This window comes from Rissa tridactyla, chromosome 4 (assembly GCF_028500815.1).
Source record: "Rissa tridactyla isolate bRisTri1 chromosome 4, bRisTri1.patW.cur.20221130, whole genome shotgun sequence".
NCBI lineage: Eukaryota > Metazoa > Chordata > Aves > Charadriiformes > Laridae > Rissa > Rissa tridactyla.
Window position 1 is genome coordinate 16071347 of NC_071469.1, and position 22044 is coordinate 16093390.

A 22044-nucleotide genomic window follows, 5' to 3' on the forward strand; every position below is an offset into this window, starting at 1 on the left:
AACTATAAAATCCACTCCATTCTAATACGTATCTTTATTGTCAGAAAAGAATCCAGATCTCCTGATTGCCAGCAGCCTAGCGCCTTACTCTCTGAAGGACATTCGTACCATTTATATAATCATCTGAATGGCTGGCTTTTCTTCCCGTCCCACCTTTTCAATGTAGTATTCTTATATACTCAACATCTTATAGAAGAAAATCACTAGTATCGGATGTTGACAGACACAGGAACTCCTTAAGCAACAATCCTAAAGCCGTGCTAGAAACTGACTGGAAAGATGATCTGCCAGTTGCAGTCCACATACAGTCTCATGAAAATGATTTCCTTTTGGGGCAAGAGCAGGCAACTCAAAATGCAAAGCTGTTGGGTCAATTATTGGCAACTTTCTGACTTGCACGTGAGCCAAATCAGCCTCTGCGTAATGCTGGAACCAGACCACCTCTGTGACATGAATACAATGGTGTTTTCATCATGTTTTTGAAACTAAATGATACTTTTAGAAAATACTGAGTGAATATAAACTCTGTTGCCTCTTTTGTTTGAATTTAGTTTTAGCATTGAAGCACTCGCAAGAAAAATACACCGAGTAGCTGGAAGAAAACAGAAAGAATTGCAGGGTACTGTATTAAGATCAGATGAAACTATGTGCTTTACTGTCGGTTTTCTCAGGAAATTCCTAAATGGAAGTGCAGGAGGTTTCTATGGTTTAAGTACTGGCTCTTCCAAACTAAGTAATTTGCACTTTTCCACTGTTTCAGTAAGCACGAACTTTGAAAAATGATCCAAGGTTGTACAGAGATTGCTCTGACCTCCTACGGCTCTGTGTCTGCTCTGCTCTACTCTCTTACTAGCATAAACTTAAATTAATCACATGGCCATCCAAGGTTGACCACTTCACAGGCTCAGAGGAATACTACCTCTCTGAAAAAAAGACTAGTTTTCATCAGATTAGTTTTTCAGTAGCTCTGCAATCTCACCTGACACAATGCACAATCTATAGAGCTGGAACAATGAAGGAGGTAAAAATACCGTGCTTCCATGTTGGACATCGCATACAAACTCCTGTTTCAGTAAGAAAACAGGCTTAGATTAATTTAAATCAATCATGAAAGTATCTTCTAAGATGGGACTCTGCTTTCCTCATCATAAAGCCTTGATAAGACACAGCTGTATTTCCTTGGGCGTTACACATGCTATGAGGCTACAGGACATGGAACCAGGAGTTGCTGATGATTGAAGGTGACTCAGAACAGTGACCTGCCCCATGCCATGCATGTGGGAAAGGAGACTGAAGGGATGAGAGTGGTATTTAGAGACAGGAGGACAAAGTCACCAGAGAGGCTAAAGCAGCAAGACTATTTCATGTAACAAATGAGTCCATGGAATTTTGTATGGAAGAATTTGTCATCCATGAGGCAGTGGTAGTTTTAAGGGATGTCCAAAGGATCATCTCTAAGTGATCGTATTTTTTAATAAACTGCTGCTTCTCTTGCTTCTGCTGGGATTCAGAAGACAAATGATTACAATACATTCCAGTTATCTCCACTGATATAATAAATGAATGCACTTGAATAACATAATCTGCTGTACCCTATAAATTCTTATTACAAATGCAAAGCATGTTTAGCAGCAGCCAGGATCCTAATGCAATCCTAAACACCTAGAGTCCTGTCACAGATGTGAAATATATTACCCACAATGTTTCTAGATACTAATAGCTTGAAATCTTATTTTGAGTTATTCTTTAACTTCTTTAATACCTCTAGTTTCATAAAACTCATAAGCAATCATCAATCCCTACAGCTGATGCACATTAATAACAAAAGCACGTTCAATCTCCTTACCTGTACTGGCATAGCCCAAAGGTTAGGGCAGAGGAAAAAGAACCACATCAGCTGATTTGTGTCTATGGCAACCAGGTTACAGATCTGGCCTGCAGTCATCTCCCCCATAGACATGTTAGAGGTTGAAAGCTGCATAATTTTATTGTATATTTTTGTCTGGTAGAGAGATCAAAACGTGTTAGCATATAGAAATAAAATAAGTTTTCTAGCTCCATCTAAAACACAGACATAGTCCAGCATGCTGAGGGAAACCAACATTCCCAGTAACTTGAATTAAAAGTTCGGCCTTTGGTGTTATGATGAAAAATTTTAAGCTACTGTCTTATTGTTCATCCACAAAAAGCAATTAGGTACATAATGGTTTTCTAAGTACTCCCTTTTTGCATCCCCTCTGGATCAGTAAGAGAACAAAACCTTTACTGCCCAACACACCCAAGAACCATATAAGCAGCTATGATTTACACCTCCAGCTTCTCCACGGAGTGCCCCTGCTGTGACTAGTGCTAATAAATAATATATTATTACATTCAATGTATCATAGTCAACATATTATAATCATTGTTATTTTTCTCTGGCAATTGATTCAGGTCCCGTCCAACCTCAGAACTATGTTCCTGGCTGAGAATGATGCTACGTTTTGGCTAGAGAGCTCAGTCCCATTACAAAGTTTAATTCACAGACAACTGATGTAACAGGTCCAGTTCTGTAGTGAATTAAGTAGTTGCCCCAGTGCAGAACCAGGCACCATGTAGATAATTAATTTAATACACAATAACGAAAGCGTACTTTTACCAGCTGGTTTGGTAAAAGCTACACAATGGTGTTTTGCAGTCTTGAGACTTATCTGACAGGAGGCACCCTGATTCAATAAGTGCCTTCAGATCACGTGCCAACTGTCCATCGTGAAGCACAAAGTCATAAAGGGCAAGTTGAACAGGTGCAGGTTTGTACAGGGGAGCAAAAGAGAGAAAAGGTTTAAAGAAAGCTGAAAAAATATCAGGAAAAAATTGTATAAAAATACTGGCACAGAGACTGCCATTAACACTAATTCTGCTGCTTAGAGAGATGGCTAGAAATTCTCCAATTTGAATGGGCCGACTGCTGGTGTTATCTGGGCCTCTGGGTAATATCCAGTGCAGAGAACATGACGCTTTTCTTAAACAAAATGAATGTAGCGCTTTTTTACAACAATTTCCCTTTTACACTTGCTGTGGTCCATGTATTTTTCGGTTAGTTTCAGCTCCTATGCTTGATACAAGACATGCAATTTTTACATATATACTTTGGGACAAATTTTTATTTCCTTAGGAACTTTCTAGTTCACTCTAATAAGGAAAAACCAATGGATGGAATACAGAAGTCTGGCAGCTGACAAGTGCTTCCAAGTGTAAGATCAAAAGAGGATTAAACAATTATGCTGCCATTGAAAGCATCCATCTATCACGCAAACTCTCAGAGGATCTATGTTGTTCAGTGGATAAATAGTGTAACTTATAAGGCTGTCTTTCAAGCTGTCAGAGGGTAGGTTTCAGCCATTGCACTTGGCAATATCACATTGTAATCCTACACCTAATTCTCTCATTTCCAGGCACAGATCTTTGTATACTACATAAAACTTTGATCTGCTGTTCCCAGTTATACAGTGATTATGGACTCCATTTTACCAACCTTACTTATGTTCAGTAATTACGGACTCCTCAATGCCTGGTAGATTTTTGTGGCATGACCCATGGAATAAGACACTACTCCATGCATTGGGAATACAACCTATCCTTTTGTCCAAAGTATATTTACAAGACATTTTAAAGCTGTATTATTTGCATAGGACATTACAAAAACATGCCCTTGAGATGGGAGAGGTGTGGTTCACAACCTAAATTATTTCAAAAGTTACATTCAGTTTTACTGTCAGCAAATTTATGCTCAAAAGTAAGAAGAAATACAGCATTAGATATTACAAATAAATGTTTATATAAAATCATCAAATAAGATGTAGAGGAAAGAACGCAGGTCTAAGTTAACACAATCTTTAGTGGCAACAGTTACATTCAATAAATTTCCGAGAGAAGCATTTCAGAATTTAATGACTATAATTGTAATTTGTATTTACAAATACACATATAAACATATGAAAACAGGTTAATTAATAATATATTGGCTACCTGTATTGCGCCTCTCAAGTTGATTCCTGTTTCAATAGCAACATAGTACGATGCTTGGAGAAACGTCCTTTGCAACAGAAGGGCAAAAAATAAGAGTACAGCCAAAACGTAAGCATTGGACAGGAACTCTTGAGATGAAATAAAGAAAACACCAAGAATTTTAGTCTATAAAAAAAAAAAAACAATGAAGAAAGAAATCAGGTGCGATGGTAATTTAATTACCAGTTTTGCATAATTAACAAGTACAGATAATCAGTTTATTACTTTGAAAGTGCTCCCAATCTTATCTAAAACCTCCCAGTTTATCAATTCATGGAAGCAGTCATATAATCTCCCAACTCAGTAAGCTTTCTTCAAATGCAGAACGACATTTATAGGATTTCTGATATCCTTCCAAAACTCTAGGACACTTTGAGTAACTCCATATGGTCATTTGCTAAAAGATGCACACTGCCCTTTGTCAAAAAGGATTAGTTAATGTTCTTTGGAGAAATTAGTCTCCTTATTTTAGCACCTCAGGTTACTGAACACTAAAACGACCTTCACAACTTGCTGAAAACACATCCTTCCAGCTCCTGAACTACGCATATTATTTTGGTTTGAAGCACCCAATAGATTTGTTCAGCAGAGAAACGTATGCCTACCTTTGCGAACAAGTAAACAAGATAATGAGCAAAACAAGTTTGAAAGGATCCTTTGTTTTACTCCATGAGAAGAGTGGATGCTTACAAACACACATTTTTGTAAGTTTTTGTAACAAGTTTCTTGACACAGTGCCTCCCACCTCACATAGCAATATTCCTTCTCTTGAGAGGGAATTAGCCTGATCTGTCCGCGAAACAGTTTAACGATCAGTTGAGGTGCCTGGGAGGTCATTCATCAGCACCAAGGAGTCATTCTCCATAAATATCTGATCAACATTGGCCAAACTAAGCAGCTGTCAAAGGACTTTTGTCTACTACCCAACACAGACGGACTTGTGTGGTTTTCTTAGGTTTACTCCCTTTTCCCACTTATGTGGCATTTGTTACAAGCTACTAAGATTCAGACCGAGGCTGGACACCAAGAAAAGCAAGTAATTATGATTCCATTCCTGTAAATCTTTGTTCATGCAAATGCTCCTTATTTCCATAAGGAGGCATCTTCACAGTCATACACTACTATTATGTAAGTATACAGTGCAAGAACTTAGAAGAACATGGAAAATTTCCATCAGTGACACTCAACAGTGATGAGTTTCGTACTTTGAAAACAGGGAATAAAAACCTATTTCATTTGATAATTTATTTCCTGCTCTCAAAGCTAAATTGTTAGCCAAAATATTTTCCAGTTCAGCTAGGTACTTGGACTTCAACCGGATTTGATGTATATAAACATTTCTGCAGTCTGTAGGGCCACTGAACTAAATAAGGAATTAGCCCTCAGAGAAGCCCTCTGAGAAAATATTCAAGCATACGGAGTCTTCAAAGTCAAATCAATAGAATGCAAGCAATTGCTGGGCATACTTGTTTCTTTAAATCTGTATCAAGTGCAAAACTGTGAACAATTTTAGTACATGTCAGTAACTATGTTTAGTTAGAGACACTTAACTCCAGTTTTAGTTATTTGTACCATAAAAGGATTTTAAGACCTAAATTATTACTTATTCCATAGCCATTCAAATAGGCTACCGCAGCATTATATACTACAAAAAGTCTACGGTACAGTAGAAGCGAGTCTCTCTTCCAGATTATTTACAGTCTAACAAATTCAGCTTTTACAATCAGGATAACTTGCCTTGGACCTTGCAAGTTTTAACTGTGGTTGTAAATTTATTCTTGTTGTAACTCTGAAGAATAAGAAGGAAGACCCGAGGCTCTACATTTAGCCTTGGGAGCTTTAGAAAACATACCACAGAGGTCTGGAAAATTACAAGTACAACCAAGTCTTCTCCCGTGCTACCTTTAAGGTCTTGACAGTGGAAAGGAAAAAAGAAAGTCCCAAATTGGCCAAGTCTGTGGCCAATTAGATACATCCAATTTATCTCTCAGACTTTTTGATATTTATGCTCATCAGCATAAAGCATTAGGCACATGTAAGGTGGAAGAACTGCCCCTGGTGCTTCACTGTACAAGTTTAAGAGCCACCGATTGTTTCCTGTGCAGTGTATATATACTCAAATAAAAAACAGAATACAAAACAGTATAACTGCAAAACTTGGTCGTTTATTTTCGGTTTGGGTTTTTTTTGTTGTTTTAAAAAAAGAAAAAGCACATTTGGCGGAAAACCAGGATCATTTACATTTGTGATGTTTTCACCTCAGACGTATCTTGTTAACTTGCAACAGTGAGAACCTTTCCTTTGAGTTAGCCTTCCTGAGATCAGCTATTATTTTAGTAGTTATTCACTGGGATTTCTTTTTATTTCAATACAGGGTCATTCAGGAAGAAGTGGCACCCCTGTAACACATTAAAAACTGAAAAAAGCTTCTTATGAAGGCAAAGCTAGAACAACACACAAGTCTGCGATGCTGGGGGATCACGATTGTCAAAGATAACGTGGCAGCAAATAGAAAGGCTAAAGCATTATCACAGTCGTGAACCATGAACGTTACAGACTGTGCTGTATCATATCAAAGGCGGTAGCAGACGCAGCACAATTTCAACGCTGTCTTAAAATACATCTGGCTAGTACTGCTAATTCCTGCAGCTAATACCACTTTTTATTGTATACAAAAGAATACCATTTTTTACACAATCGTGTTTTGACAAATCACACTTTTCTAGCAATGATATTTTGGTTCGGTGTTGATTCATATCAAAACATCATATAATAAGCAAGGAAAAGTGAGATGAATATTCTCGTTATTTCTTCCAGTACTCACTTGAGTGAAAAGGAGGAGTTAAACATATATAGATAAACATCACACACACTTAGTGAAAGCACCAAAATATTAGCCAAGCCTCAGATGCGTTATCAGGCCATTGTGGCTTACAAAGTCACTGAGCATCTTTGTGTTTAAACAACAATAGCTGTCTAAGTACACTGCTGGCCTGCAGGAAACAAGGAAATTACTGAACATCTACTGAACCTTTTGTATGTAAGACAAATAACCTTGTTTCAGAAGTTGATGGAACTAATTAGATGTTTTATTTTCTGAAACGGCTTTGGGGACATTCAGTGTCCCCACTGGCGACTTCAGGATAATACCACTTTTTAAAAGTGCCAGGAGGGTCTAACCAGTAAAAGGCTGAGCAAAAGGCCACTATTTAAATACTTAAAGACCCTGGACTCACACAGCCTTAAATGTCTATACTGGGCCTTTTGCTACACTGAGACCTATGACTGCTAGAGCTTTTTAAATAATGAGTCTGTAGGTTTGCTGCATCACTTGAATGTGTTATGTCAGCAGATTTTCCTACTACTGGAACTGCTAATCCTAACATTGCAATGTGGAAGATACTACCAGCAAAATATAAAGGTTATCATTCTGTCAGTCTCTTCTTCGGTGCAAAATGATTAACACTCAGAGAAATTCATGTCATAAGAACGTTCCGGGGTGGCCATAAATATTGATACTGGAGTTATAAATAAACATGAAGAGCGTGACAGAATTTAAGACGCTGTCGTGCTCTAACTGCGGCACTAACTAAAGCAGTTAATGCTGCCCGTGACACCCACGTGATCTCAAAGTTCCAGTTCCACAGGAGTTTATATCTGTCACAAAGGGCCTGAAGAATAGAGAAAATATTATGTCTTAGGATTTATCTCTTCACCTTCAGTTTCGCAAACAGAATTTCTGTTTGAAAGATACAGCTGAGTCATTACATCATCTCCTCAATCTAAACTATTTAAAATGAAGAAATGTCACTTCAAGGGATGGGTAGAAGATGCTCTCCACTGTACTCACAGTTTACTTTGCTTGTCCAATTCTGTCCCACTGTATGGCAATTCTTCCCCATGCCCTCAAACTTAGCAGCACGTAAGAGACAGACAACGCTTCCCCCCAAACTTATCTTTGCCTTCATAAAACCGTTTTAGAAGTCTTGTTTATCACACTTATGTAGTTCTCTGGAGTAAACAATTAATAAGGCCAGGTTCTCCTTTTTTGACTCATTACAAGTAAGGATATAACATTCCTAGTAGAGCTGGTCTATTTTTTCCCCTGAGTAGACCCAGTTGGCTAGGTAGGTGCATGCGTGTGGGAGTTTTCCTGAACACCGCAGTGTGATTACAAACAGTTTGAATAGAAAGCCTTCATACGTTTCAGAAAGATATTTCATCTAATCCAGCAAAAGCAATTTTCAACTGTAAAGGTAATTTTAGGCTCTTAACAGAAGAACAATGTGTACAAACAGTGTCAAAATAGAAGGAAAAAGCTATTGGAGACCTTTTAGCAAAGGTAAAATCCACCCTTAAGCATCACTCAAAGACTATCACCATCGGTGAATATTGCTGTTAGATGATCCCCAAATGGTGTAGTCAATGACAACAAGGAGGCAGCTACCGCTTAGCAAGGCACAGTGAGGACATCAAGGCTGGATGAGGCTCTGTTTGGGGCCTTTCTGGATCAGACCTGAGCTTTTTTTCCCAGAGAAGCATTAGCTAACACTTTAATAGGAAAATTAAACAGGATAATCCGTAATTTGTGATTCAGTGTAAATTCAGATGAAACAGTGTTCCAAGCAAATTACCAAGAAGCAAACTTCAAAAGCCTCCACAGTACTTTGCTGCAACACAGCCCTGTAGTCTTAATTTTTTCATTTCCTGCTTTAACTGGTTTCTATTGAATCTACTTGTTATATTAAAGTTTCCAAATATTAGGATAAGGATTGCAAAATGGATAAACAATTAATTTCAGCCTGAGGCCTTTGTTAAATTTTCTGCAATGCATCTGATGTATTTCTATATTTACAGTGGAACTAATCCAAAGTGTACTTGAGTGAATGGGTATATTTCCAGTAGTTTACATCAAACAATAAGTGAGCTGCAGAAATAAACTGATGTTTGTCACAGAAATCTAGCCTAAGTGATCACCTTATAATGAGAAGATGCTTCCTGAGTTGTTTTTTTTCTTTCCCTAGTTAATCAAGAAGTATGTCTGTTTTTTTCTTGGGAAACATTAAATAGCATCCTTTAAAAATACGTTTCAGTTGATGTTTCAAAACCAACCTCCCCAAAGACACTAGTGGAAATTCTTTCTTTGTCACAGTCAAATTACTTGGCATTTTACTGTGATGACAAAAGCCTGCTTTAATCCTCTTGGACGTCACTCATTTTTGGAAATGAAAAGTCAAGCCTATTAAAAACATACTTTTTCCTTTCCAAAAAGCACTCAGTCACATACTTGATTCAATCTCTACTCAAGACTGTACCTAAAAATCCTCACGATACTAGTGGATTTCAGGATAAGCTTCACCATTATCTTGAATGAGGTTATTTTCCAGAATGCAAGCCTGACTAGATGCGTGGGTAACGTATTTTGCTCCCCATCAAGGTATAAAAGTGGATAATAGTCAATACATACATACCGTCATTTCTAGCATCCACAAATACACTGCAGAATCACTTTCTTCACTGAGGCCAAATAATACATAGTCATAACATTACTACTTTGACTCCTCTATTTTTATGACATTTTGACAGTACCTGTGGGCGGATGGTGTTATTTCCTTTTCCAACATTGTGCACAATCCCAGAGATGCAGAGCGGACCAGCAAATCCAAGCAAGTCAGCCAGAATACGGAAAGTGCTACTGAGAAGTAAAGGTCTTCCAAAAGCACAGCAGAGAGCACGCCAAATTGATCTAGATCCTTGTGGAGATGATGACCTTTTGTTCTGTTCAAAATTAAAAAAAATTGGTAGGGATTATGCTATACATTAACTTCAGGTCTGATAAATCATTGGTATTTTTATCTCTGCTTTAATTCATTGACAACCAGTTGCAACCTTTGAGCTAGAAAAGCACAGGAGCTACAATTATTGTTTCATTGGGTTTTAGAGAGTCAGAAAAAAAGCATTAATTTGTACTCTCCTCCACAAAAGGAACCACGATTTCTTTCCTACCCTTAATAGGGATCAAATAAGTGTGTTGTTTGTGGCTTGCTGGGAGAGAAAGAAAAAAGAGAGGGAGGGAACTGACAGGTTTTGTTTTCCCGCAAACATAGAGACTGGAAAACTATGGTCTTTTTAGACAGGATGCAAAAGATTTCTCTTAAAATCCTGAATACACTCAGTCAGGGTGTCAGAACTTGAGCTGAGGTAGCTTCAGCCCTGAATTCTCCTGCAGAGAAATTGTAACCGAAATAACATGGAAAAAAATAGTCCTGTGAGGCCTCATTAATATTGACTCTATAACTGAATGATTCCAGGGTCTCATTAGGAAGAACGATAATGGTGTTCAGTGAATACAGTCCATAATTACTTTCCACATCAAAATAAAGGCTATATGGATTTTACATGCATTTAACCAGCAATGTGTTTGACATGCATATTTAGGTAGATAAATTCTATTGTTTGTACGAGGTACAAATGAGTATGTGATCTCTTTGTACATGGAAAGTTATGCTAAGGGATACTTCATTTGCATCACGTCTGTTTATATAATTTTATATTATGCTTATAGCATAAAAAGTAATGAAAAACGCAAGCATTGAGTAAGCAGACGGGCATAATTCCATGCTTTGCATACCTTCTGTGCTTCAAAGGCCTCATTAAGGCGAATGTAATTGGTCAGAGCTCGCATAGCAATGGGAAGCTTGCCTATGGTTTTCAAGTCTATTGGTTTTTTATGGGCGGTCTTGATGAACGTATTCATCCACCAGTATGTTCCTTTGGACAACAGATTCACAAACGGCTGTAAGAATCGAACACCAAGGTCCTGGAGATCCTCAGGAGGTTTAACTTCTTTAGGAGTTTTGAAGAAAACATACCTCTGAAATTCAGAAAAATACCAAAAGAATCACAATAAATGCATAGAAAATAAAAGTCCACACAAAATCGATAAGCGGTAAAGGACACTACAGATAACCAATGAATCAGTCTTGGTTTCTCAAAAGTACTCAAGGAACTTAGGCATTCAAATTCAATCAATACAGCAATCCAGTTTCCTCAGGTACTGAGGAAAATCAGAGGCATCCAGTCTAAAAATAAATCATCCTAAACATTCACTATTACTTTGTTTATGGGGTACAAATTTGCGTACTTGTTGAAAAAAACCCAAAACACTTCACCTTACATTTCAAATAGTACAGCCCCAGCCTCTCGCTCTGAGTTCCAGAGCGCGCGACATGAGACATACTAGCTTAGGCACAGCCCTGCGGCTATCAGTGGTTCGCCTCCCATCCTGTACTGCCTCACATGTCGTTAGCTCAGAACATGGAGCTCCCTGTGCTCTCTTGAATGGGTCTGGGAAACCACTGAACTAGAGAGTGTATATGGCACCAACAAATGTTTTCATTGACTTAAATGCTAAAGAGCAAGGGCAAACTGCTGATGATTTCCTGTCTTCAAGATAAAACTTTTTCAGACATCACTCATTTTTGGGAATGAAGAGCCAAGCTTCTTAAAAATAAACCTTTCCATTCTGAAGAGTACTCAATCATGTATTTCATTCAATCTCTACTCATGACTGTACCTAAATCCTAGTAATCTTAGTAGGATTTATGGATACCCTTCACTGCTATCTTTTCTCCAACCATAGTTGGAGAAAGAATTCACAGATCTAGAAAAAATTGTGATGGGGTTGGGAAAGGCCATCTACAGGACAATGGGAACAACGGAAGGAAGGGAGAAAAGTTGGGATTGAAAGGCAAACAGGTCAATCTTCTGTCTTCTGGAAGAAGATGGGGGAAGGCAGAAGGAAAAAAGAGTGAGGCCAATGTCTGCTGTTTCTGCTAGCATAGAGACCTCACCCCTTATTTTTATTTTCTTTTTCTCCCCCCTCTCCCCCTCAGCATTGGCCAACTCTCCACACATCCCAATCCCTTCCTTCAGCAGCCACAGCAACAAGCCTGGCTCTCCAAACTCTGCCACAGACACAGCAGGCAGTAAAAAAATCCATACTGCTGGCTAGTTTATTCTATGCATCAATGACATTCTTTAATAACTAAAGCCAAACAAATACAATGTAAAAAAGACAACAATAGGCAGTGACCATTTTTATTCTTTTTGGTGACTTATAATTCCACAGTGATTAAATCTCATTTAATTATGCAGTTCTATTATGAGGAGATTTATGAGCAAATCTCTCCGATGTCACATTTGAATTTCACTTTTCCCACAAGCCAATCCACTGTTTTTCATTTGTGATATAAATACTAAATGTCAAGCATTGAGGTTTTCATTACTCTTTCTTCCAAAAATGTTACTGACAAAGCTGCTTTCTAGGCATATTTTTGTCCTAAGTTATCAAATAAACATACAGACACAAAATCCCCCAAGAAAATCACAAAAGAACAAATACGTGACAGATGCAACTCTCATTGCTGAATGTATTACTGGAAAGAGTTCGCATGCAAATGTGGGGGAAGCAGCAAGAAAATTTACATTTACTTTTTCTCCAGAGACTAAGTCTAATTTGTGCACACAGTTAAGCGAAGGACAGGTGAAGGGAAGAACTTTGGCATTTATCTACCCATCAGTCTCCAAAGCCATCTCTCAGTTTGGATTATGACTGCAGACACCACAGAGGGAAAAAAAAAAAAAATATAGCTGGGACACAAGAGAGCAACCCCAGATGCCCCAGTAAATCAGTTATTGTGATTGTCTCCTGGAAAATGAGAGATGTTATTTGCGTGTCTAAGATATTCTCTGATAGAGCAGACAATTCCTTTTACGCAGTCTTTCCTTGCATCAGAAATACTTGTTTCTGATGACTGAAACTCTGAATCACAACAGACATTTTTTAAATAAACTTGAACAAATGAAATTTATCTTAATTTAGCTACAATGGAGCCTGGCATTTTTTAAAATTATGGATTCATCTGGCCTAATAAAATTGGATTAACCTTTGATTCTCAAATATATTTCTATTTCTAACTGGATTTTTCTCTCTCCTTTAGAAATGCATTTCACACTAAGTACCCGGAAAGGGGAATAAAATAAAAAAAAACAACCCACAACAAAACACACAGAAGGAAACTTTTATGACACTAACTTACCCTCACCCTGATGACATTGATTTCTACAGCTAGTAGCATTCCATATAGAACAACCAGGAGTCCTGTGAGGCAAAATCGAAGCTGAGAAAATCCAACCCCGTTATCACAGAACTTTACAAATTTGATGGTTTTAGTTATGAAAGCTAAAGTCCAGTAAAACAGCAATGCTGTAGGGGAAAAAAAAAAAGTTAATCAGCTCCATGGTTGCAAAGATATACAACAGCAGTATTAAATATTCATTCAGAAAAAAATGCAACAATAACATATAAAACCAGAGTGTGGCCTTTCTCATGGTCAAAACAGAAAACTAATTCAATTCCACAAATAACGAAAATATTAAGACAATGTTAGTTCCAAATTCCTTTCCTATTAGATTTGGTGAAATTGGAAAGTTTCACAAAGTGAAGTCTGCTGAAGGAAATTTCCATCTACTGTAAACGCGTCTCCGCATGATGAGTTCAAGGGAGGGAGCTGCCCCACAAGTGAGGGTGGCTGTAAATGATGCTCTTCATAACCAAATAAAAGACACTCCATAGCATTCACCACACCATAAAACAGCTCCTATTCCCCATTCTTAAGGAAATACCTTCTAGGGTTGTGTTCTTTTATATGAATCTTTCATAGCTGCTGTATCTGCCATGGTGCAACAGCTGGAATGAATTTCCAAGAAAAATGTGGATACGCTTTCTGAGCATCTTGCTCCAACACCACAGAGTCTTCAACCAAGACAGCAACTGCAAGTGTAACTTCCAAATATGGATAACCGTCAGGAACTTCCACAAATTTCAAAGAATTTGTGGGGTTCTAGCTACCTCAAGGCACCCCAGAAATCCCTATGAGGATGTACTGTGGGGCTGACCCGTTCCAAGCAAAACTAAATTCAACACAGTGAGTCCATACGGAACTTGGGGCTGCCATTCCTGCTTCTGTGAAAATCCATTTTAAAACTGTCATTTAAATGAGGAGAATAAATGGAACAGTACAGCAGTGCTGGGCATTAGGACATTTGCCAAGAGAGTCTATCTTCCTCTAAAATTAATAGGCCAGTTTGTAAGAAGAAAGTACTAAGAAGTGCTTTCAGCACTGTATTTTAGTGGCTGATGCAGCTGCAGAGAGGATTTAAAAGACATACTTACAGAATCCCTCTTATAAAACTCCCTACCATCTTCCCAGCTTACACTGCATGAAATCTAATCTTCCATCCTGCTTCAGGCTGTTTCCTACCTTTGAGGCACTATGCCTTCCTATTTGCAATATGCCTGACTCTAAAACCTCAATCCAAAAATACATTCCACATTGTTCTACTCCTGACCACCTTTATCTGTAAATCCTTGTGTTTTATCTCATTCTTGTTACAGCAGGCTGAGAACGCATCCTTCTCAGAGCAAAGAGGACTTACATAAACACAGCACACTGAAAATCCACACCAGCAGAGGACACCTGAAAAAATAACCAACCCAACTGGTATCTATGCAGAGCTCTTGGAAGAAAAAATAAGAACTAGCAGAGCCATTCTCCTATTTAGGATTTAAAAAAGGATCTATATGACCTTTTTAAAATTATTATTTTATTAGGACATTAATTTATCTAAGTGTTAGAAGGTGTCAAATGCAACATTCTCAGGTAAGAACTGACCTCCCACTGTCTCACCTCCTAGAACCATTTGAACTTATTTAGCTTCTCACTTTTGAATACAAGTGTATATAATCTTATCTGGCAGATGTTCACAGGCCCCTCAAGATAAGGCTCCGTGGAAAATTATAGTTATGACTCTTTCTTTTAAGCTGCGTTTTTATCATCTGGCTGGTGAGGGCATATTGGCTGAGAGTTTCTAGAAATTATCACCAAGAACTTCCACTGGCCTGAACTGCCTAGTGATCAGACCACAGAGGCATGCTTTTGTTCCCTTCATTGCTGTAGATCTGTTCTAGATGCTTGCAGCCTAGAGGACTTGCTTTCTCTTGGGCCATCTAAGCTACCTCAACCCACAACACCAGGGTGTAGATTCTTGCCTAGGGCCAGACCACTGAAAATTAAGCGATGTGGAACTCAAACTGTTCTGCATCTTCATTGGATTAAGCCCAAGATCTGAAAAATCATGCACTTAACTGTATGGGAGTTATTAACCAACCAGTGTCTGTTTGGAGAGAAATCTTGTGTACTTACCAATAAGCATTATATTTATATGATAACAGGAAGCTCCATTTTACACAATAAACTAATTCCCAGGTAATTAGCTACAATGTCAAGGTACAAGAAATTTAAAGTAGAAAACTAGATTACTGTTAAGAATGGTAAGGCAGTTCTGTAATTATGATTGGATTAAAAAAAGACAATTTTCTTAAATCAAAATATTCATATGTGTTCCCGTACTACTATCCTTTTCAGATTGGCAACTCAAAGTCCTATTGCTATTTTATAATTTTCTCCTACTGTTTAATTTCTGAGGTTTATTTATCTATAAAACAAATAAATACTAACTTAAAAAACAGTGTAATCAGATGCTACCATTCAATTACATATTTTGACTGTCGAGAAAGCTAGCAGATTTTCCAATTCAGTATGAAAGCTACTCTAAAGCGTGCCCTGCTAAACCATACAACTGTTAGGCATCCATTCTGCAACACTGTGCAAAGAGCACCAAAAATTAGCATCATTATGAGAGTCCCCTGGTAAACAGGACTGGAAAAGCTATGTTTGTTGAAATATAATTAAAGGTCAAAACCATACAGAGAAAAACAGATTCAGAGCAGATCAAAGTGTTCCAATGGTTTGGACACTCATCTGGGATCCTGGACTCAATCATTAGCTTCAGACAATAAATATTCCAAACATTCTCAACTTTTTTTGATAAGAGATAATAAGAACAACTATTTCAAAATAGTCCACAGCCTGGGCATAAAGCTGAAAGGCAGGATCAGTACAGGAACTTTGCGTCCTTGTCTCGCATACCCCAAGAGAACACGCTAATCCCCAGGTCTGTTATGGTATCTGCCTCTTGCTTTTTTATGAAGAACTACAAATGGACTTGGTTTCTTTAAGGTACAGAGTAAAAAAGGCTTTAAAGAAGAAAATATCTCAAATGTCACAGGACTGGGAAACTTTATCTTGTTCAGAATTAATGAACAGATCCTTAACGGTCTTCTGCACTGCATCAATGAGAGGTTCCCCACTGAATTTAGTATTTTTCAGTAAGGTTTTGTTAGCCTTTGCTTTATACCGCTACCAACTCTTTGCAAGTGTAAGCACTGATCCTGCAGCTGTGGGAGATGATGCCCTGCAGTTCGGTGGAACTTCGCTGATGCTCAGAAGCAGCAGAAGATGCCACATCAGGTCATTTACTTTGTGTATTATTAGATCTCCTGTGCAGCATCTTACTAATGAAGACCCTCTTTCAGTTTCCTTCCTCATATACTCAGCAAGAAGTTTATCACCACCTTAAGCTTTCCTTCATGGTTCCCATTTACCTCGTTTGTATTAGGCTCTGAAAGAAAGCTGCTTCATGGCCACACTGCACTCTAGTGGGTTGATAGTTGAGTATAGGTATAATTTAACTCTCTCCTAAAGGGGCTAATTTGCATAACATCGTTGCCTAGTCCCAGTTGTCAATACATAGTAGTTGCAATCAACACTGAAAAGTGACAATCCTCACAGTTAGATCACAATAAATTTGTGCAGTCAAGCATAAGGGATGAAGACTTCCAGAAATGTCTCTCTTAGGTTCTCTCACAAATCCAGGACAATTAAAAGAAAAACAAAGTTAAAAATAAAATAAAAATCAAAGACCCTCAGCTTGTGAATATTTTGGATTAAAATTCAAATCAGACCAACTAAGTGGGAAAGACTGTGGGTGTTTTTGCCTAAGAGTCAGATATTAAGATTAGATTTTCTAAAGAAGTCTATCCCTGGAAATTCCTGCAGAATGAAAATTCATAATTATTAACTTCAGTATCAATAATACTTACTTAAGTATTTGTATTCATTGGTATAACTGTTTATTATTCAGGTATTGTCCGGAGCTTATGCAGCATCAGTGCTCTAAATACTGAGCAAAATTATCATAAAAGAGAAATCTCTACAGAGAAACGATTATGCAAAAATGGGTAATCAACTACCAGCTGTAAATTTGTGCTACGCTTCTCAATGACTTAACAGTGAGAATGCGGTAGCGACACTAAATTATTAAACATTGCATTATACATCTGAAATAACAAAAAAACCCCAACAAAACAAACAATAAAATCACTGTTTGCTTCCTGTAGGCGACTGTAACAGGCGAGCGATGCTTTCCTGAGACATAACGTCTAGTCCTGTGAGACGGCATTAAATAGACTGTGTTGACTTATTAAAAAAAGGAACTAAATGTAAATGACTCCACCTGGTTATAAAAGACAAAAAAGATCCTACTTAAAAGAAGAGTACAAGAAGAAAAGCAGTCCCAAACGACATGACAGAAATGTTGCGAAACCCGGATAGAAATCTGAAGTTTTTGAAGAGGAATGGTTTTTTTTTTTATCCCCCCGCCCCCCCCCCCCCAGGAGTAACACGCTCCTTCTGCAGAAGAGGATGCCTGCTTACCACAACATGAAGTTCAAAAAAATCTTTAGTTTTTAAAAGCTTTCTCAAATCCAGTTGTTACTGACTTTTTACCACCTGGCAAAAACTAGAACAGAACTTTTGATACCCAGAGCTACAATGACACAAGACAAACTTTATCAGGATCCACTAATACAGAAAACCAGCTCAAAGGAAACTTGATGAGCCAGGACCACCAAAGAAATGACAGCTAAAAGGATGACTAAACATGTAGACATCCACAGTCTGCAATCTACTTAAACAGTAGAGAACACATCACCAACTGCATGGTTGTCAGCAGTGATGGATTCTCTAGCTAGCTACAGATTATTTACAATCTTGCAGAAAATATACAGTATACTAGGTATATCTTATACATATCATTTTCCATTCAAAAGGTCTTAAAGCAGTTTACAAAGGGAATTTTAAGAAGAGAAAGCAAGAACAAGCAGGCAAAGTAATTTATCCAGGGTCACGCTGAAAGTTGGTGATGTCATTCATCTCCCTTGGCTCCCTGCATATTTCAATACACCACACGCACAAAGATGGCTTCAATCTTATATCATGCTTAAATGCAACATGCTGACAAGCAGGGGAACTTGGACAGCTTTTAGAGTTAAGAATTTGATGCGCTACTTTTCCCACAAACCCAGGTTTTCCCAGAGAAGCCTTTGGCCCATTAGAACACCATACAGAATACCATTGGAAGTTAAAAGCATTGAAAACAATGAACTGTTTCAGGAAAACTCAGAACTAAGTCTGGTCACGGCAACCAGCAGACCAGAATACAGGTGTAGCCTTACCCATACAAGCTGGCACCGAGGCTGCAACGAGCTGTCACAGAACGAACAGACACACAGCACCACAATCACACTTCCGAGCCTCTTAAGTTGTGAGACGTACCGATTAACAACTTCGGGAAATTGGATGTTTCGATATTATGGTAATAGACAACTGAGGTGATGGCCGCCAAGAACGCCATCCCAGCCGGCATGTACAGGTGTAAGTGGCGTGATTCTGAAACCCTTAAAAAGGAAAAAAGAGAACACCTATTAAAATCAAGCCCTCTTAGCTATTTAAATGTCTCCTTTTTAATTTATGAACTGTATCCTGTACCCAGCCCTGACATAGGATCATCTAGAATGAGTTATGGATGTAAAGCTCTCCAATTTTCAATTGGATTTATGCTCCTAAATCACACAGTTGCATTTCAAATTCCTCCCCTCTGCTGAAAATGAAATGTGTGTACTTCTATTTCCTACTGAGATCAATTGGAACGTTGTTTAAATTAGGATAAGCAGCTCAGCTCCAAAATGAGAAGAGTTAATTTAAGCTAAACTAGTTCGGGAGCCGTCCATCAAAATATGCAGATAAGACCAACTGAAGCACAATTTAAGATTTTCTACAGAAACATTTTGTGGAAGCGTTTCCTTTTCTTTTTCCAGTTTGGGAGAAGGAACAGCACCACAGCATGGGAACGAACTACAGCGAGTTCTGTTTTCAATAACTGCAAGCCAACAAACAAAACCTACAACAGAATCATACACCCTTAAGTTTCATCCTATAAAGCAAAAGTCTCCTGACGCTTTGCTTCAGGTAGCAGTAGAGGGGTCCTGCCAACTACAGCCCCTTGGGAATATGGGAATTGTTGGGCAATGTTGTTGGTTTGTGTGGAGATTGGTAGAATCATGTTTCCCCCCTCTTTCCTCCTACTTGCCCTCTTCTCCTCCTCCCCCCTTCTTTCTTTCACAAAAGTAACGGAGTTCCCCGTGCTGTCAAGAGGTACAATTTCTGCTGTCTCCCAACCAACTCCAGGAGAAGAGACACCAAGAAATAGTCTTCAGGACACAAACGCTCAAGGAAATTCACACCTTGTGAACCTCATGGAAAATAAATTAGCGTCTCTGGATTTGTTCTTTCTGCAGAAAAAGCTGCCTTTGTGTAGTTTGGAGACACAAAAGGTGCTGTGCTGTCAGGGAGCTGGAGATCATCGCAGGACGGCACACGTTTGAGCAGAACATCCCACATGTCTAGCAGATCCATAGGAGCTCAGGAGGACCACTTCCTACATCTGTACTATCAAAGGAAAGCCCTCCCTCACATGGACATTGTGGTGAACTCTGCTGAGCTGGCTGGAGCCGTGCTGACAACCTGCAGCATGAACACTTAACTCCTCTTGTTGACAATGAGTTGTATGTGCATACAGCAAAGTGAGAAAAGATTCTCCAGTCTCTGAATTCCTAGGAATGCCAGGGGTTTTGGGACATCAGGGCAGAGTTCTCAGCAAGGAAAAACAAGCAACAGGAACAGGTTTGTTCAAACAGCTTAAGCTTCAGTAGGCAACACTGCAGAAGTGGGAGATTCGTTAAAAATTTATTACACAGAGAGAAGCTGCTGGAATTCCCCTATATAACTGTATCTCCAATAGGCTGCATCTATCCCTGAGGTGCCAAAGCCTTTGGCACCCAACTGCTGTCAAAAGGACTTACCAACATGACCCATTTTGGTCTTAGAAAGCTGATGAGTCTCAAAATCCGCTTTTATTCACTGGAGCACTCACTAGCCTGCTGAGTGCTCGGGAGGCACGACTGTGGGTTGGCACTCCCCCAGTATAGCTAGGAGCTTTGATTCTCATCAGGTGACACTTATTACTTAACAGCAGCATTCTGAGTCAAGTTAAATAGCAAACAGACATAATGGGAGGGATTGCTAAAGAGCAAAATAAAACAGAAAACTCAAAGCAGGAGATTTTGCTCTGAGCATCCCACACCCTGATAACTCTGAATAAGCATGAGAAAAAATCCTTTTTAAAAAAAACCCTGTCACTGAGAAACATCCTATTTATATATATTTAAGAGAAGTTATAATAATAATGATGATATCAGCTTCTACAGCAGAATACTGCAGTACCTTTCACACTGGTTGGTGGATAGTTGTTATATAGATGGCTAAACAGAGAGGTTTTGTTCTGTTTAACGAGGAGCTTCAACTTTAAAATCCTTGGGTTGCAAACTCAGTTATGAAAATCAGACCTTTCTTCAGAGGAAGATGATCATAGTCATTGTTACACAACATCAGCTTTGTTCATGATAAATCACTCTCCTGTATCACTTGTTTCACCCGGAATAATTTTTCCCCCACAGATTACTGCTTAAAGATACCCTATATTGAATAACAGATGATGGACTGTGCTCATATAATGTGAGCTGCTCTGCTCGAGGTAACAGATCAGAGGTACTGCACAAACAACTGAAGAACTTCTATGGAGTGTGAGATGAGGCCCAGTAAACCCGCTCATTTTATTAAGATGAGTGGAACTCAGTTTGCGGGGGAATGGGATGACCTACTGTGCACATGGGAGTTCTGCCTGAGTATGGACTGTGGGACTGGGTCCGTAGACATAAAAGGTACCACGAAAATGTCACCATCTGCTTGAATTGTTAGGATTTATTTATGATTACTCCTTGGAAATATAGTGTCATTAAGCTGAACTAAAAATGATTAAGGTCAGCTGTGTGTGTGTACATAACTTGGCAAGGTCTGTGGAATTTCTGATACAAGGTCGGTAGGTTAATCACCAAGAATACAGATTACATGTTTATAACCACAAGGAGTACGGTCTAGATGAGAATTTAGGGAGAAAATACCTTCCCTGAAACCTTTAAAGTGCTCAGTGCTACCAGGAGAAGGTAGACATACACTTACCCATCTGACACAATGCCCTCTGCGATTTCACACACCAGCACAAACAAGAGGATAAAAGTCAGTATCCAGCGTAAATTGTGGCCAGGAAAATGAAGCCATGTGCTATGATGTATATGTACTTTGGAACTCTGACTTCCCCACCCTAAACAGAAAAAGAAAATTATAAGGAGCTTTCTTAACAACAAGACTGACATACAAAGCTCCTACATACAGAAAAGCATACGTGTAACAAACTAGTGTACTAAAGTTGACCCAACTATGTTGCTAAACATGCATGTATTTGAATATTTTCAGAAATGTGTTCTCATTGCTTCACTTCATACAGAATAAAATCAACAACGCAGACAGGACGCAGCCTTAAATTCCTATACTTTTAGCAACTTACTATCAAATAATTAAATGCATTAAACATTTTTCAAATATATTAACAGTTTAAATGAACAACAAACATTTTGACAAATACGTACAAACATTATAATACATACACTATTTTTTTCACTTCAATCCATTTAATTAAATAATTTACACCTCATCTTACAATTTTTTTAAAGTAACTCATTCTCTTGATCTAGATAAAAATAAGCAATACTGAGAAAAGCGAGATAAACACAGATTA

At 38.4% G+C, this 22044-nt stretch overlaps 1 protein-coding gene across 2 annotated transcripts in view; it reads right to left on the minus strand.

The window, feature by feature from the left end:
* Nucleotides 1-22044, minus strand: part of ABCC8 (ATP binding cassette subfamily C member 8) — an 80673-nt gene that overhangs the window by 57453 nt on the left and 1176 nt on the right. For both annotated transcript variants that reach the window (XM_054200316.1, XM_054200318.1), the window contains exons 2-8: nt 21429-21570; nt 18627-18748; nt 13149-13315; nt 10679-10921; nt 9637-9825; nt 4009-4173; nt 1847-2002 (exon numbers count right to left, since the gene is read on the minus strand). In XM_054200316.1, the coding sequence (XP_054056291.1) occupies nt 1847-2002; nt 4009-4173; nt 9637-9825; nt 10679-10921; nt 13149-13315; nt 18627-18748; nt 21429-21570 (1184 nt within the window). The remainder of the gene's footprint in view (nt 1-1846; nt 2003-4008; nt 4174-9636; nt 9826-10678; nt 10922-13148; nt 13316-18626; nt 18749-21428; nt 21571-22044) is intronic.